Source organism: Rattus rattus, chromosome 17, assembly GCF_011064425.1.
Source record: "Rattus rattus isolate New Zealand chromosome 17, Rrattus_CSIRO_v1, whole genome shotgun sequence".
Taxonomy (NCBI): domain Eukaryota; kingdom Metazoa; phylum Chordata; class Mammalia; order Rodentia; family Muridae; genus Rattus; species Rattus rattus.
The window spans coordinates 44,044,081-44,061,935 of NC_046170.1; the positions used below are offsets into that span (position 1 = coordinate 44,044,081).

Sequence of the window (17,855 nt, forward strand, 5' to 3'; positions counted from 1 at the left end):
GGTATAACAGTTTATCATCAAAGAAAGTCAAGGTAGGAACTCAGGGCAGGAACCCGGAGACAGGAGCTGATGCAGAGGCTACAGTGGGGTGCTGCTTACTGGCTTGCTCTCCATGGCTTGCTCAGCCTGCTTTCTTATAGAACCCAGGACAACCAGCCTAGGGATGGCACCAACCACCGTGGTCTGGACCCTTGCCCCAGTGATCACTAACTGAGAAAATGCCTTACAGCTGGATCTCATGGAGGCATTTCCTCAGCCGAGGCTCCCTTCTGATGACTCTGGCTTGTGTCACGTTGACACACAAAGCCAGCCAGTACACGACTGAGTCCCTTCAGCAATTCCAGGATTAGCACACCAGGCTGTACATGATCAGGTTACTTTCTTTGATAAAGGATGGAGAACAGTGTCAGAAGAGAACGGCAAGTTCTGGCTCCAAGCTTCTAGGAATCAGGCAGGTTTCCTAGGAGTCCTCATTTCTCTTTCGGCCAGCACCTGGGTCCCTCCTTTGATGCTTCCAATTTGCCACTCTGGAATTATAGCTAGAGGCTGAAGGCCACATCTTTCAGACCAGTATCTGCAGAGAACTGTTCACCCTGTTAGGTACAGTGATAATATTTGGAGTTGGCAAGAAGGGCTTTATTTGTTCTTTTACAGGAGGAATTGCTAAATAAGCTGTTGGTGACCTGTTCTACAGTATCTTCCGATGACAGCCACGATGGTGGTGGTGCCCTGGGTAAAGAGGTCCTGGAGACAGGCTGGGGTTATCAGAGAGTGGTCAGTGCGTGGGGAGCTCATGTTGCCTAGACTTGTGAGGGTGAAAGACTTGGTAATAATAAAATATTAGCAAGAAAACAAGGGTTTCTTTGCTACACACAAACCAACATGTTAGGGACATAGGCTGCAGTCTTCTTCCTGTATCCTTTTCCACACACATCTTTTTAGAGACTTGTAGTCTCTCTAAGAAGGCCTGTCCATCCAGCACAGGCTCAGGAGAATTTTACCCCAACATTCAGTTAGAGGGCTGATTTCCTATCTGGGCTAAACTGAAATGCAGAGGGATCACCTTCCCCGGACCATCTTTAAGGGCCAACTTTAAGGGCAGTGACATTTTCTCCCCGGAGGCGCCCGCTCTGCGACTCTCCCCAGGAGAAAAGAACAAGGCTGTCCCTGTCCTTATTCTTGACGTTTCTCTGGGACAGCTGCCGTGGTGCGTGCGTGAAGCTGCAGTACCACGTTCGACTACCGGAGGCAGTAGCGCTGGGCTGCGAGCGTCGGACTCCAGCGCGCCGCTCTTCTCGCCAACAGTGCGCAGCCGCCCGCGACGCTCGTCTATTGGCTGCCGCTCGCCGCCGCCATAGAGGCGGAAGCGGAAGTGGAGCTGGGACCGTGAGGGGGCTGGGCTGCCGCGTCCCCAGCGGTCTTGGCGCTGAGGGGCGGCGGCCAGCGCGATGGAGAAACGCAGGATGAACCTGCCCACCGGGCCGGACACGCTGTGCTTCGATAAGGATGAATTCATGAAGGTGAGGGCACCCGGCAGATGAGATACTGAGACCCTGCGATTCCCGGAGGCTCGGGCGGGTGTCAGGGACGCGGGATGGAAGCTGGCGGGGGTCAGGGGTGTCCAGGCTGAAATCGCTCTGACATTAAGGAGTGGGAGCTTGACAGCCTCGCCACCCTGCAGCCCAGCAGCGTCTCTGCTTACAAATCCAAACCGAAAACACTTCGCTGATAGCATTTCACCAAGCAGGCACAGCCTCGGAACGTCGCAGGCTTTGAGCCGGAACTGAAGGAGCTTAGCCAGTTAGCTGTACTCTCCGCTGTTGTCACTTCAAACAGCCCCAAAACATATTTACACCCAGTTTCTTTCTTGAGACGGGGAGGATTTTGAGTTGTAGCCCGCGCAGGTCTCTATCCTCCTGTCTCAAGCCTCCCAAGGCTGACATGACAAATGTGAGCCAAAAGTTTGTGTCACTTAACAGTTGAGATTTGAGGGACCATTTCAAAGCTGCTTCCAAGGCTAGGAAGTTAGAAATTCTGCCTTTTGGAACCTAAAATATTAAGCAAGTGAGTCTACGTCTTACATGATTGTGTGCATGTGTTGTGTGTTTGCATGTGGGCGTACCCTGCTCCCCTTTCACATGGTAATTTTTCCCTCTGACTTAGTTGCCCTATCTCTGTTTTGATTTTTGCATTTTAGGTCACATGACCAAAGCGCTGGGGTTTTGGAGTTTGGTTTTAATTTATGTGTGGTTTAATTTATATGTGTCGTCTTTACTGTGCTCACATAGGTTTTCGTGTGTGATAGGCTTTTCTAGAGCCAGGGATGAAGCACTCTGATGTGTACATGTGTTTGCCTTCCTGAGTTCACATGCAGAGTGTGTGTAGAAGCCCTCAGAGGCCCAAAGACTGTCAGATTCCCTAGCACTGGAATTACAGATGCTTGTGAACTGCCATGTGGGTGCTGGGAACCAGACTCTGGTCCTCTTATTAGAGTAGTAACGCTCTTAATTGCTGAGCCATCTCCAGCCCCAGTATGTGAGTTCCAATGGGATGCTTGAAAGGAGGATTCAGAAAGCCGCTCTTTCATCCCTCGACTTACAAATACCTTGGAGAGAGGGTAAGAAGAGCGGAAGGTACCTGACAGGGACAGGAGTCTGGAGAAAGAACGCTTGTCCGGGTATCATGGCCTGTTTGACTTTAGGCGAGAAAACTCACTGTGTTCACCGTTAGCTCAGGCCTCCTGCAGGCCTAGCAACAGCGGCAGCCTCTCTGTGCCATTGCCTCAGCGTTGGGCATTGCCTGTGTCCTCCTCACTCACGCTGACGTGATGCCTCTGTTAAATGCAGTGTCTGAGAGTCGATGCCACAAAACGCGGGAAGTTAGTAAGACAGCATCAGCAGACTGGGGACGGAATGGCTGGGCTGCTCCGTGCTCTTTATACTGTCAGCTCTCTGAGTGTGCCACACAGTTTGTAGTTCTGCTGATGGGACCAGTTTGATTGCAGAGGAAACGACACGGAACAGCCGTTGTGTGTAATGTTGGTTTTTCTAGGTGGAGCCAGGAGTTAAGGCGCTTTGTTATTTGCGCTTCCTTTAAAGAAGCGTTTTATGAGTTAGCCTGGTGGCAGAAAGGGCAGGAGGAACGCCTGTTATTCAGACTGTATGCATACATTTGTATTTTGTTCAACATATTTTCCAGTGGCACAGATTCCTTTTTTACAAGGTTAGCATATCAGATACACAGTAGGAGAGTTGAGGCTCCACGGATTGCGGTCATCTGATTAGAAACGCCTTGCCAAGAGGATGACAGCCCGCCGTGCAGTGGTAGCAGCTGTTTGCTCACACATCGACTGCCCTACTGTGTGCCACTACAAGTCTCGAAAGGTGTGGCTTGGCTGTTGAGCGAGGGGAAGCACGTGTGGGTTCAGAAACTGTGCTTGGTCAGTGGTGGTTGGGGTGTGGAGCAACATCAGGACCCAGACTGGAAATGTAGGTGGGACGGGATGGGAACTGCAGTGTGCCCCAAGTGTCATACGGGGGATTCGTGTTCTGCCCAGTGTTCCTCGTGAAGCTGAGGTCACCTTTGAATGGGCCTCAGGATTATGGCATTGTGTTAGAGGGGGCTGATGAAGGAGATGGCCGGCTAGCCAATGAAGTAGGATGGAAGGTGTTGGTATTAGAAAGCAGTGGTATTGCTGACAGAGGTCAGACCATGTGCTCGCACACGCTGACATCACCTCCTTCCCATCTGTGTCAGCACGTGACGTCATTCCTGTTCAGGAAACACAACACCCTCACCTTGCTGATGACATCGCCAGTCCTGCATCTGTGTGTTCCCTCCTCGTGGCTGCTGTGGCCTGACCCCCTCCTATGCTGTCAGCTGCCCTGAGACATCCGCAGGCTTGATTGTCCCTTCTTTTTCTTTTTCCACAGCACACATACCCAAGTCCCACTCTGTTCTCTCTGCTACACCTTCCCACTAGCTTTCCGCCTTCCTTCCTGCTGGCTTTCCGCCTTACCTGGTTCTAGCCATCTTCCTTCTCTATGTGTTAATCCCTATTGCTCACAGATTCTGGCTGGAGAGGTGTTATTGCTGTCTCTCTGTGTTGTTCTCAATACTAGGACCAAATACCTGACAGGAAGCGACTCAGAGACGGTTTGTTTCAGTTTACAGTTTGAGGGGTCATAGCCAGACCATCATGGCAGAAATCACGGTGGCAGAGCTTAAAGCTACCTGTTGGTCACTTTGCACCTGCAGCTAGGGAGCAGACAGTGGTGAATGGTAATGCTAAGCTCACTTTCTAGAAACCCCCTCACAGAGATGCCCTAACATTTGTCTCCTCCGTGGTTCTTATCCCACCAAGCTGACAGGATCAACTGTCATGCTCATCTTCCCTCCTAAATCACAGCAGGTCGCCCTCGCCCCTCCGTCCCCTCACAGCTCTGGCACAGTCACCCAGACCCTCCTTTGCCCGACCTCGAAGACCGAAGCTCTTTCCCTCTGTTCTCCTCTTTCCCCTTCTTAAACAGTGATTTGCTGTCTACCCCAAGCTGGCCTTGAACTCTCGTTCCTGCTACCTCAGTAAACTAAGTTACTACTGATTTCTAGCCTTTTGGCTAAGGACAAGGCTAGAACCAAGCTGCTTAGAATAGCTTTGATTCTATATCACGTCGCTCCGCTGTGACAACAAGCAACCCTAAATAAAAGTCACTTGGAATAAGACCCTTAGTTCACTTGTCAGATGTCCTGTCCAAGGTCACATGCCTGCTTATACTTGGCTGGGGTCGGGGGCCGTGCTCTCCCAAGAAAAGCAGATGACTTCTCTGCGGGTGGCTGCGATGTGTTGGTTCGGAGGAAGTCTCTGTCTAGGTGATCGAGGTGGGTGTTTGTCTGGCTGGCTGAAGTGTTAACGTACCTGAAGAAGTGGTGTGTGCAGACCTTAGTACTTCAGTTTAGGACCGATGAATATCCATTTTCTCTTCACTGCCGTGACTCTGAAGTCACTCTGCCGGCTCCATTTCGGTATGGGCTCTTCCGTGCTCACTTTGTTTCTCTCGGTGGCGGGAGAGCCTGAGGACATCTGCAAAGGGTCTGCTGCAGCCTTCTGGATCTGTGATTTCCCCACCCTGCCCTGCTGGGTTTACATCACCCTCACGTGATTCAATAAAATGGGTCTTAGCAATTACCTGCTTCCAGTCTCCCACAGCGCTGGTTTACTTCTCACAGCAGTGAGCGCCTCTTCTCAGTCATACTCGTGGTTTATACACTGTGAATATATATACTTGTTTTTATACTGAACTATGCTGTCATAACAGTGCCATCTGAGGCCTGAACAAGTTTGGGAATCTTACACTTGAATCTCAGAGGTGGAGCAGGTCCAGGGTAAGAGGCTCAGTCACAGGTGAACTAGACAGTGACCTGCTAAGCTGTAGGTGCTTCAGCCTCCCAGGAGCGTCTGGTGCTGGGAGGAGGACTTAGGGCCTGCGTGGCCTGAGAGACTGCAGTGACAAGTGCTGGGCTCCATGCCTGCTCCCTGGAAGCCCTTGCTGTGGACACTTGAGTGCACACTGCTGTGTTACAGAGTACACCGGAGGCATGTGGCTGTCTGGGAGAAGCATTAGGTGCATGTGTGAGCATGTGAAGCGCAGTGCTGAGTGGTGGAAAGTAGACCAGTGCGTACCTTGTAAGGCACGAAGAGTTCGTTGTCTTTTCTCTCTTTACTGGTTTTCATAGTCTATTGGCTTGAAATTTTCACACTGGACATTTAATACCTTTAAAGTTAAGGGGAGAAAACAGCCTCTGTTTTTTAGAAGAGCCTTGGCTGAATTGTCCCCCTTTAGAAACTTGAGTTGCCTGTAGAACGAGATCACAAGGAGGCTGCCTTGGCCCTTGTGGGCGCCTGCGCAAGCGACAGGCCGCATGAGTGGTGGAGGGTCCCTCGCCCCTGTCTTCATGCGCCATTGACTTGGCTTTCCTGCTCATTCCAGGAGGACTTCGATGTGGACCATTTCGTGTCTGACTGCAGGAAACGGGTGCAGCTGGAGGAGCTGAGAGACGACCTGGAGCTGTATTACAAGCTGCTCAAGACAGCCATGGTAGAGCTCATCAACAAGGACTACGCCGACTTCGTCAACCTCTCTACAAACCTGGTGAGCGGCCTCCCCTCCTGCCAGTGCTGCAGCGCACAGGCTCTCCCTCCAGTGCTGCAGCGCACAGGCTCTGCCTCCAGTGCTGCAGCGCACAGGCCTCTCCCTCCAGTGCTGCAGCACACAGGCCTCTCCCTCCAGTGCTGCAGCGCACAGGCCTCTCTCCTGCCAGTGCTGCTGCAGCGCACAGGCCTCTCCCTCCAGTGCTGCAGCGCACAGGCCTCTCCCTCCAGTGCTGCAGCGCACAGGCCTCTCCCTCCAGTGCTGCAGCGCACAGGCCTCTCCCTCCAGTGCTGCAGCTCACAGGCCTCTCCCTCCAGTGCTGCAGCGCACAGGCTCTCCCTCCAGTGCTGCAGTGCACAGGCCTCTCCCTCCAGTGCTGCAGCGCACAGGCTCTCCCTCCAGTGCTGCAGCAGTGCTGCAGGCACAGGCTCTCCCTCCAGTGCTGCAGCGCACAGGCCTCTCCCTCCAGTGCTGCAGCGCACAGGCCTCTCCCTCCAGTGCTGCGGCTCACAGGCCTCTCCCTCCAGTGCTGCGGCGCACAGGCCTCTCCCTCCAGTGCTGCGGCTCACAGGCCTCTCCCTCCAGTGCTGCAGCGCACAGGCCTCTCCCTCCAGTGCTGCGGCCTCTCCCTCCAGTGCTGCAGCGCAGGCTCTCCCTCCAGTGCTGCAGCGCACAGGCCTCTCCCTCCAGTGCTGCAGCGCACAGGCCTCTCCCTCCAGTGCTGCAGCTCACAGGCTCTCCCTGTGCTCAAAAGCGCTTCAGAGACCGTACAGTCAGCCTCAGGGCTCAAGCAGTCCGTCAGTCAGTCCATTGTGGAAGAGCCGAGCTTGAGCAGTGTTTGATTTCAGTTCTTGCTCACATAAAACTCGGTGGCTTTAGGATTCACTGTGCCTCTGGTTTCCCTGAGATGGGCTTTGTGGCTGCTGTCACCGAGACAGAGACTCTGTATAGCCCTGCCTGGTCTGAAACTCAGACGCACCTGCCCCTGCCTCCCAAGTACCGGAGTAAAGGTGTGTGCTGCCCTACCTGACTTTTGAAACAGGGTCTCAGCCTGTTGTCCTGCTGTCCCGGAACTTACTGTGCAGCCTGGGCTGCTCACGAACTTGCACGAGGTTGCCTCTGCCTCTGCCTCTGGAGTGTAGGTCGTGTGTCAGTGTGGTTGATTATTGCTTTGCGAGAGTTCTGCAGTCGTTAAGGTGACTGTTCCAATAGACTTAGAAACTCAAAGATTACGGCCCTGTGCATAGTTTGATTTCCCCACGAGTTATATCCGACTTAGGTGAGATGCTCCTTCGTAGACTTTGGCACCAGCCAATGGGAAACCGCCATGTTCAGATAACAGTCACTGTACTCACTGTGGCAGCCAGGGCTTAGCAGTGAGCACTTGTCCTCAGCTCACTCCAACATCGCAGAAACCCCAAATCTCCCAAAGAAAACTTGTGTGCAAGGAGGTTTGTACGTGACGGCCTTTTTCACAGTCTTCATGAGTGGCCATGCTCTGCCAGCAGTGGCCCTGGACGCTTAGATCGTTCCCCTGGATTAGGGCTGATGATTTGAGCTGTCACGATTTTGCCTCTAGGTCGGCATGGACAGAGCCCTCAACCAGCTTTCTGTGCCTTTGGGACAGCTACGGGAAGAGGTTCTGGTAAGTTCCCCGGCTGTTACTCAGTGTTCTATTATAAAGCACGACGCTTCTGTCTGCTTAGGAGTTCAAGATTCTAGTTCGTCTGCTGGTGTAAGTGGTCAGTGTTTGATTTTTCATCTTACATGTTGCAGATGAGGGATTCTCGGCTGTAGCATGTGATGTTACCATCTGCAGCATGACTGACGTGAGGGCAGTCTTCAAGTACATGGCTTTAAAGTGGTTGGAGGAGGGGAAGGCTGAAGACTCAGCCCGCTAGTGACCAGCCACTCGTCTGGGACTGGCTTGTATCCTAATAATTGTTATAAGTATTTTCCCAGGTGATAAACAGTGTGTGGTTAGGGTCCTAGCCCACAGAGCTCTTAAACCCCAAGCAACTGAAGGAAGATACCAATTTAACAGAATACCCTACTTACAAGAATTTAAATGTTTCTCCGTGCGGTGCAGCAAGCCACTGGGGTTGACTTCTGGGTGAACACTACCGGGGAGGTTGGTGTCACCTGTCCTCTGCCTGCTGGTTCATCCCACAGTCTCACGTCCCTGACCGCCAGACCCTTGGGTACTGTGAGGCTTTGACATGCTTGGCGTTCTGTCCCTAGTGACCTGTGTGTCACCTTGATCGTGAAAAGCCTTAGACCATGTCTGAACATGTGACGTGTGCGTGCAGTGTTGGGGAAATAGAGTCCATAGCAGGCGTCCGTAAGAGGGGACACCAGGAAGGAAGCCTGCAGTGCCACCCGAGCGTGGCTTTGAGCTCTCGAGGAGCTCTGGCTGCTGGGGTACTGCTTGGCTCTTCTGAAGCTCTTCTGAATACTCTCCACAGAATGAAAGCGAGTGGTTCTGTGGTCCACTGCTGGCTTCCACATCCCTGTGACTGCCTGGAGCTCCCACAGCGCCATCTCTCAGCTTTCTGTGGACTCTGCCAGTGGCCAGCTCTCATGCTGATTGTTCTCTGTTCTTCCTTCCCTCAGCCCTTCCCTCTGTCCCACCGTCTGCCTTGCTGCCACTGTACCGTCTGCCTTGCTGCCACTGTGTCCTAGACACATCAGTCAGGCTCTGCTGGTTTTGGTCCTCAGCCCTGAAGCTGGCCTTTGAGATCCTGAGATGGGGTTTATTGTTTGGCTTGCTAGTACTACAGTATTAGTGAATGATGAATTTGCTTTTCTACAGAGCGTTTGTGGTTTCCCCCCCTACCCTAGGTTCCATCACCGTCATCCACTCCTGTCTCCCAGTTGTCCTAGGACAGAAGCTCCTGGGTACGCTGTGCCCTCTCTTCTTCTGGCCTCCCCTCCGAGCCTCCTGTCCTGAACGTCCCCATTCTTACCATGCTTTCCCATATCGCTTGAGTAGATTCTGGTCTAAAGAGGCTAACACCGGCCCCCTGCTCCCCTGCCCCCTAGTTTCCCCTTCTCTTCAAAGGAAGCCTGCAGAGCCAGATGTGCCCCTCCCACCGGGAGTGGGGCTCCTCTCATTCTCTCTGGCCTTCCGAGGATCTCCCCATGCTTGTTTGCCGATCGGCAAGGTCCCCCCATATCTCACCCTCTTTAAATCCCAGATGCTCTGGAACACAGGCTTTGGTTGTCCTTCCTCCACTGCAGCTGACTGCGTGTGTCTCGTATGTAACCTCTTTGGCCGTTAATCTGCCATGACCTTGGCCCTGTGTTCCCTGTGCCTCCATATCCTCGGTGCCTCACAGGGATCGTTCTGTCTCATGCTTGGTAACTTTGTTGCTGTCTGGATATTGGCTTGGGTGTCCTAAGTCTTAGGAAATAGAATTGAATGTCTCGGTTTTATAATGTTACAGTTCATTTTTACAAAATATTTTCTTTATTATTTTCAAGAGTCTGAGGTCATCAGTCAGTGAAGGAATTCTGGCAGTAGAGGAACGGATGTCTAAGCAAGACGACATTAGGAAGAAAAAGGTACGCCGTGGTGTCTACCCTAAACCTTGCTTCAGTCTAGTGCCCTATCGCCACTGTGGGGCCTGTGGTCCCTCTCCCTGGGTACCGTGCTGAGTAGAATGATGACGTCAGTGCTTGTGCACATGGGTTTTCCCATTGCTGGTCTCCCTAAGGAGAGAGGATAATGCTAACTTTAAGGCAGTGTATTACATGCTACAAACACCCCCACCCCCACCCCAGGTCGCACATGTTCATCAGTCAGGACTTACTGAAGTAAGACAGAACTGCAGACGAGCCTGAGGGACCAGATTAAGTCAGTTAGGTAGCAAAAGTGAAGCTTAGCGTGCTGTTTGTCCCCAGCACAGAAGTGTTCCCAGCACAGAGAGATGGGAGCTCAGTGTCTGCCGTAGTTCATCCTCTGGGCATCACCTCAGTGATGGAGCCTGTGTTCCCTGTGACCACTTCGGGCGGTCTTGTCGGTAGTAAGTGTGTTTATTGACCTGACACTTGATGTAGGTTACTGTGCTCAGGTAGTTAAAGACGATAAGTATATTGGAAACTAAAATGTGGAGATGCATTTTAAGAAAATAAATATAAGGGCCAGCAGGATAGCTCACCGTCTTATTTTGTGTCATTTAACTGGGGTAGAATTTTGAAGTTTACTGTAGGAAAGCCAGAATCGAATTACACCTTGGGAGCTGAGAACTGTGTAGGAATATCCGAGATGTGTGATGCCGACCTTTTCCCCCTATTAAATCGAGGAAATAACTAATTAAGATTCACCCTGATGGGTGTTTCATTCCGGTGTGTTCTTGATTGGCTTCACAGATGAGCGTGCTGAGACTTATACAAGTCATTCGATCGGTTGAGAAAATTGAAAAAATCTTGAACTCCCAAAGTTCTAAGGATGCATCCTCACAAGAAGCAAGCAGGTACGTGTCCTTGCCGAGTTCTTCACATCCAGCCTAAAACTCGTCTGAGTGGCACTCGATTCTGGAAAATAAAGAGAAAATCTGAGTCCAGTTTAGTGTTTTTAAAAATGACTCAGCCAGGTGTGGGGGGCGCATGCCCATGACACCAGCACCGGGGGCCGGATGTCACGCTGAGGGGCCGGTGGTGTTGACTTTGCCTTGCCTGCTCCGCACCACACTGGGACAGCCCTTCCCAGGCTGTCCTCAGCCGGCACTGGACACCGTCCCCAGCTTCCTTCCCGGACACCTGCTCTGCTGCCCTTCCTGACGTTCCTGCTCAGTCTAGGGCACAGCCTCAGGACTCTGCACTTAGCACACACCCTGGAGGCCGCTGGGACCGTGCAAGAGACCCTCGACTGAGGTTTCCAGCCTCCGCCTGGGTGCTGCAACCCACCAAGGCTCTCCAGCCTGGGTGCTGCAACCCACCAGGGCTCTCCAGCTGCTGCTCAGACAGTGCCGTCATGGAGGAGACATTGACTCTTGTATTTCTCCTTGCTCTGCCCAGGCAGGAGAGCTCCACTCATGCCTTTCTCCCTCATCCAGGAAGGGAGTGCTGCTGTCCTTCCCTGCTCTCCAGGGTGAATCAGCGCTTTCCCCTTTCCTTCTGTCTCGCATCCCCAGAACTGCCTCCTTCGCCCCGGTGCCAGCTTGGAGTCTTGGAGGAGCAGTCTCCCACTATGCACAAGGCTGGCTCTGCAGGCTGATGCCGTGTCATGGCTGCACCTGCCTCCTCTTACCTTCCCCTCCATGCCGGATTAGGCCTGACCTCCCACCCTGTCAGTCTGTGAATTCAAATCCCCAGGTCCCCCTTCATTGTACAGTTCTCCAGAGTTACTGGAGCCTGCTGTGGCTCTGTGACGGCAGCAGGTCTGGGACTTGAACCCAGAGTCCAGACCCGTCCTTTCTCAGGGCCTTTCTTTCATTCTAACTTCCCCTTGACTGCCCATAAGGCATGACAAGCTGTGTGACACTGTGTAAGTAGAAGTGAAAGCTTAAAGTGTGCGGCTTGTTGGTGACATTCCCTGTGTTGTGTGTTGGTGACATCCCTCTGTTGTGTGTTGGTGACATTCCCTCTGTTGTCTGTTGGTGACATTCCCTCTGTTGTGTGTTGGTGACATTCCCTCCGTTGTATGTTGGTGACATTCCCTGTGTTGTGTGTTGGTGACATTCCCTGTGTTGTGTGTTGGTGACATTCCCTCTGTTGTCTGTTGGTGACATTCCCTCTGTTGTCTGTTGGTGACATTCCCTCCGTTGTGTGTTGGTGACATTCCCTCCGTTGTGTGTTGGTGACATTCCCTTTGTTGTGTGTTGGTGACATTCCCTGCGTTGTGTGTTGGTGACATTCCCTGTGTTGTGTGTTGGTGACATTCCCTGTGTTGTGTGTTGGTGACATTCCCTGTGTTGTGTGTTGGTGACATTCCCTGTGTGTTGGTGACATTCCCTGTGTTGTGTGTTGGTGACATTCCCTGTGTTGTGTGTTGGTGACATTCCCTGTGTTGTGTGTTGGTGACATTCCCTGTGTTGTGTGTTGGTGACATTCCCTGTGTTGTGTGTTGGTGACATTCCCTGTGTTGTGTGTTGGTGACATTCCCTGTGTTGTGTGTTGGTGACATTCCCTGTGTTGTGTGTTGGTGACATTCCCTGTGTTGTGTGTTGGTGACATTCCCTCTGTTGTGTGTTGGTGACATTCCCTCTGTTGTGTGTTGGTGACATCCCCTCTGTTGTGTGTTGGTGACATCCCCTCTGTTGTGTGTTGGTGACATTCCCTCTGTTGTGTGTTGGTGACATTCCCTCTGTTGTGTGTTGGTGACATCCCCTCTGTTGTCTGTTGGTGACATTCCCTCTGTTGTCTGTTGGTGACATCCCTCTGTTGTCTTGGAGACTGTTGATCTCTCCTGCTCTGGAAAGTTTGATGCATTCTGAATCAGAATGTACACACAAGACACACGGAAGTTACCACAGAAAGCCTCCCCTGACCTCCACCTTCCTGCTGCAGATCACCCAACAGGAACAGAAGCTGTTAGCTGACTTGAGCCCTTTCCTGTCAGATTGTTGGGTCCCTGGCATCAGGGTTCCATCCTCACTACCAATGTCAGTTGTTAGCAGGTTTCCAATAAAGATTTCCCTCAGTGCCCCTTAGGAAAGAGTAGATTTCCTGTTAACTACACCTGTGACATTGTGACATTGCTCTGTGTCACCTCTGGGAGGTTAGCTTAGCTCAGATCAGCACTTGTCATTGTCGCAGAGGGAAGGCAAGGAAGTATTAGTGAACAGTTAGGCTGAGAGGTATTTAGATACTAGACAGAAGCAATCCAGGCTCCAGGAGAAGAGCTACAGACACTAAAGACAGAAGCATCTTCTGGGCAGCCTTTCTCCTCCATGTGAACTAGCTTTGATGGTACAGTCCAGGGTCAGGCTGTCCAATGGCCTCACTGTGCTGTTTCCCCTGCCCTTATGCTAGGGACATTTTTCCTAACTCAGCTCCTCCTGTAAGCTGCACTTGTCCCTTGCTGTTCTCCTCCTCCCCAAATGGCATTGGTGCCATAGCATGTGTTAGGCTGGTGCTCACATTGTATTTCCTGCCAGATACTTGCTGAATGCCTTCTCTGCAGGCCCTGCAGCATACAGAGCGTGCTCTTTTAACTGTTGGTTTCTAACTTTGAGCTATCATGTAAACTGAAAGGTATCTCAGAGGTTGTGTTTATTGCTACTAGAAGGAAGCTTCAATAAATGACAAAGGTATTAAGGCTTAAAGAAGGATCAGGTAATTTAGAAGCAGGGAATTATGTGATAACAAGAAGAGAAGGTTGAGGGATCACAGAAGCAGAGAGACATACAGTCAGAGCAGGGGACAGCACGGGCAGGGACAGCAAGGGCATTGGGCACAGGCCTTGGAGAGGGTGGCCTTGGAGAGGTGGTGGGACAGGGCGTCCTGTGAGCCTGGCAGCCCTGAGATACAAAACCTAGCAGCACCAGTCACTCCCGGGCACTTCTTTAGCAGGGCAGCCACTGCTGTGGCTGGAATGGGCTGGGCCTGCCCTGGGGAGGAAATAAAGATTGATTTTGACCTTGTGGCAAGGTGGCCACTGTCTCAAAGCTGAGCACTGTGGTTCGAACTCATGGGCAGCCAGCTGCCATGTTCTCTGGGAAGTCAACACCTAGGCAGCCATATTCTCTGCTTGTGTCTCCCAGCCCACTCTTGACTGGACAGGTTTTGGAGAGAATTGCCACAGAGTTTAACCAGCTTCAGTTTCACGCCGTGCAAAGCAAGGGCTTGCCCCTTTTGGACAAAGTGAGACCCGTAAGTGTGGGCTGGGGCTGGGCTGTGGGTTGCAGAGAATCTCAGGGAGTGGTTTGATCTAGCAGCAGGCCTGGCCCTGATGGTGAGTTTCAGGATGTTGACCCCAGGCTTGGGTTGTGGCTTTGTAACTCCTATTTTCCAAGTGTCAATCCCTACAGACTTTGTGAAGACTGAGTCACATGCTGCAAGTCGTAGGGGAAGCACTGGAAATCTGACGCCAGATGGCACAGATAGCACTGAGTGTTCCCGAAGCCCTAGACTGAGCCTTTTCTTTAACCGTTTAGTGTGGGTGTGGGTCTGCAGATGTCCACAGAGTCCAGAAGAAGGCTCTAAGTCTCCTGGAACTGGAGTTAGAGGTGGGTGTGAATCACACAGTGAGGGTGCGGGGAACTGAACTCTGTCAGAAACTAATTTACCTTGTAACTTCAGAGAAAAGTGACATTCCTCATTCTGACAGTCTCCAGCCGGTGATCTCCTTGGAGAACAGGTCACGGGAAGAGATTGGCTGTTACCCAGGCAGGGTTTCCCCCTTAAATGTCCACAGGCTGCCTTCGGTGGGGTCACACACCAGTGTGCATACAGACCTTTGGAGTTGGGGAACCACTGAGCGTGAACTGCTATCTGCTGCCTTCCCACAGCGCATAGCTGGGATCACAGCCATGCTGCAGCAATCTCTGGAAGGCCTCCTGCTAGAGGGCTTGCAGACCTCAAATGTGGACATCATCCGCCATTGCCTGCGGACCTACGCCACCATTGACAAGACACGGGACGCAGAAGCTCTGGTCGGCCAAGTCCTGGTGAAGCCATATGTCAGTGAGGTCTGTGCCGTGGGTGTAAGGACAGAGCTGGGTACAGCAGAAGCAAGGAGCTTGTTTCTGCATGCTTGTTTCTGCATGCTTGTTTCTGCATGCTAGCTGTGGGAGGGTCCTGTTAGCAACTGGAACTGAGTGCATTCTGGTGGATGTTCACGATGCAGCTTGCATATGGCTTCAGGTCTGCTGTGAATTCCACCCAGAAGGAAGGCATAGGTAGAACATTTCAGCTTTGTTAACGTGGTGACCTCTACCCAATTACATCACGAGAAAACACCGGTCATTTATTGGCGGAATAGATTAAGCAAACAGCTGGAATAGCACTGGCAGTCAGTGAAGTGAGGCAGCCAGAGGGTGGGTGGGGTAATTGCCCACAGCTCTTCAGGGAACGGAAGACATTGGTCAAGGCTTGAGAAACGGGGAGGGATTGTGGGGCTGGGAAGGTGGGATGTTCAGAGATAATGTCCTTCACCTGCTGGGTCAGCTGTCAGGTAGGGGATTGTGTGTCCTGCTGGGAACCATCAGCATTTGTGATGGCAGACGGCTGGCCTGTCCTCCCGCCTGCTTCTATACATGTTTGTTATTAAGCACAGAGATTGATTTTAATCCTGGACAGCCTTAGAACTGCTAAGATGAGTTTTCAGTTCCCCATGTTCTTACCTTGTTACACCCTGTAACTGTCTGTGGAGGGAAGATAACAAACCGTGCTGGCATTTGTCAGTCAGTGGACGGACATCTCAGACACAGAACGAGCCTGAGTGTTTCACTCGCTGAGTCTGAAGGAAAGAAGTTTGGAGTTTGTGGTATACTGAGTGCACTAGTTTGCTTTCTGTTGCTATGGTGAAACACCATGATCAAAATCAAGTTCAGGAAAAAGAACAATTTTAACGTGCAGCTCCAGAGGGACAGAGTTTGTAAAGGCAGAGAGGGCAGTGCTGGCAAGAGCAGGAAGGTGGCCGCTTGCGTTTTTATCTGGTGCAGGAGGCAGAGGGCAGGAATAGGAGGTAGGTAAGACTGCGAGCCTCAAAGGACGCCCATAGTGAATACTTCTCTACAGGGCGCTGCCGCTGGGAGCCCAGCACTCGAACATGAACCTGTGGGCAGCATTTCTCATTTGCGGATACCAACAAGTAACTTGTAGCCTCCTGTCTTTTAAAACTTAATGGATTTTTGTTATATTATACTTTGAGTTTCGTCCTTATAGCCAAAATAAAATATAGGCATGAAATATATTTTTGTTTGTCTGCCTCAGACCCTGTCCTAAGCCCCGTAGTGACAGGAGAGGCCAAGGTTCGGCTGCAGGAACTGAAATGGGTCCTTGCTCTGACCTAGGCCTGTTCTGGGGAAAGCAAGTTCTTCATCCTCAGGCCAATCTCTGCCTCCTCCTTCCCCACTTCAGGTCAGAGCTATGGGCAAACATAGCAATGGTTCTGAGTGTGACAGTTAGGGTTATTATTTAGGAAATATACAGCCGACCTGCAGGTGAGGATCCACACCTCTAGCCTACCAGCACCGTAGAGGCAGGGACAGGCAGGGGCGGGCAGGGGCAGGCAGGGGCGGGCAGGGGCGGGCAGGGGCAGCAGGGCTGGGGAGGGGGAGCCAGGAGCCGGGAGGGGCAGCACGGGGGAGGCAGGGGCAGGCAGGGGCAGGCAGGGGCAAGGGGCAGGCAGGGGCAGGCAAATCTCGCTGAGCTTGAAGCCAACCTGATTTCCATAGTGAGTTCCATCTAGCTACTCAGGGAGAGTCTTAAACAGACAGTAACAGCTGACCAGAGAGCGGCCCAAGTGCCCCTCCCCCCTTTGTGGTGTCTACTTCATGGCTTCTGAATGCCATCCTTAAGTAGTTTCCGTCTGTCCAAGGTGATTGTTGAGCAGGTCGTTGAGTCTCATCCCAGTGGCCTGCAGCTCATGTACAACAAACTCCTGGAATTCGTCCCTCACCACTGCCGCCTTCTCCGGGAAGTCACAGGAGGAGCTGTGTCAAGGTGAGCTGCACCCCAGGCTAGCCCAGTGAGCAGGCCGCGTGTGTCACTGCCCCTCCCCTGCTGGCAGAAAGCAGTTTGAGCTTAAGTGCAGGATGAAGCCAAGGCCCGGGCTGGGTCTCTGGCTGGAGCCCTCCGCACTCCTCCATGTTCCTTTTCTCAGCTGCCTTCTTCCCAAGTCCAATTTAAACTGAAAGTGCATTCTTTTCATGGCCCACATCCTGTTCTGTATTCAGAGTGGCCATTTATGTGCCAGACCTAGTTCCTATCTGCCATCCAGCTGCCCAGTGTCTGTCCTCAGTTCTCCTCCCTACCTCCTACCCACCATCCAGCTGCCCCAGTGTCCACAGTTCTCCTCCCTACCTCCTACCCACCATCCAGCTGCCCAGGCCTACCTCCTACCTACCATCCAGCTGCCCAGGCCTACCTCCTACCCACCATCCAGCTGCCCAGTGTCTATCCTCAGTTCTCTTCCCTACCTCCTACCCACCATCCAGCTGCCCAGTGTCTATCCTCAGTTCTCTTCCCTACCTCCTACCCACCATCCAGCTGCCCAGTGTCTATCCTCAGTTCTCTTCCCTACCTCCTACCCACCATCCAGCTGCCCTAGTGTCCACAGTTCTCCTCCCTACCTCCTACCCACCATCCAGCTGCCCCAGTGTCCACAGTTCTCCTCCCTTTGGTCAGTTTCCATTCTTCAATAAACACTGATTTGCTTTAACTATTGTCCTCTGACCATTCTATATCTGACTCAGGACGGCCCTGAGCAGGCTTCAGGCTCCAGGCCTCTTGGTTCCAGCCGTAGACCTTCTCAGGCTAGCATACTGAGCTTTCTCCCGGTTCTCAGGACTCCTAAGTGCTCATGGGGATGGGGCAGCCTCTTTGGCACAGTGGAGGAGGCCTTAGCTGTCTGTCACACTGCGGGCTGACTGTATCCTTCAGAAGTTCTCTGTGAGCTCGAGTGCACTCTGAACTTGTGCTAAGTTTTCAAATTAGAAATCCAACACGTAGTGTAGGACACTACAGAACAAAGCACACGTGCTAACTTAGTGTCTTCTCAATCAGGATTTGTGGCCAAGATTTTACAGGAACTGTAAC

General features: G+C 52.2%; 1 protein-coding gene across 1 annotated transcript in view; it reads left to right on the top strand.

Moving 5' to 3' along the window:
- Nucleotides 1-1,365: 1,365 nt before the first annotated feature.
- The window catches only part of Cog2 (component of oligomeric golgi complex 2), a 33,606-nt gene continuing 17,116 nt past the window's right edge, over nucleotides 1,366-17,855 (top strand). Inside the window, exons 1-8 of the mRNA XM_032887591.1 lie at nucleotides 1,366-1,520; nucleotides 5,988-6,149; nucleotides 7,729-7,794; nucleotides 9,633-9,713; nucleotides 10,521-10,624; nucleotides 13,856-13,964; nucleotides 14,603-14,782; nucleotides 16,636-16,760. Coding sequence (XP_032743482.1) covers nucleotides 1,449-1,520; nucleotides 5,988-6,149; nucleotides 7,729-7,794; nucleotides 9,633-9,713; nucleotides 10,521-10,624; nucleotides 13,856-13,964; nucleotides 14,603-14,782; nucleotides 16,636-16,760 — 899 coding nt within the window. The 5' untranslated portion in view covers nucleotides 1,366-1,448. The remainder of the gene's footprint in view (nucleotides 1,521-5,987; nucleotides 6,150-7,728; nucleotides 7,795-9,632; nucleotides 9,714-10,520; nucleotides 10,625-13,855; nucleotides 13,965-14,602; nucleotides 14,783-16,635; nucleotides 16,761-17,855) is intronic.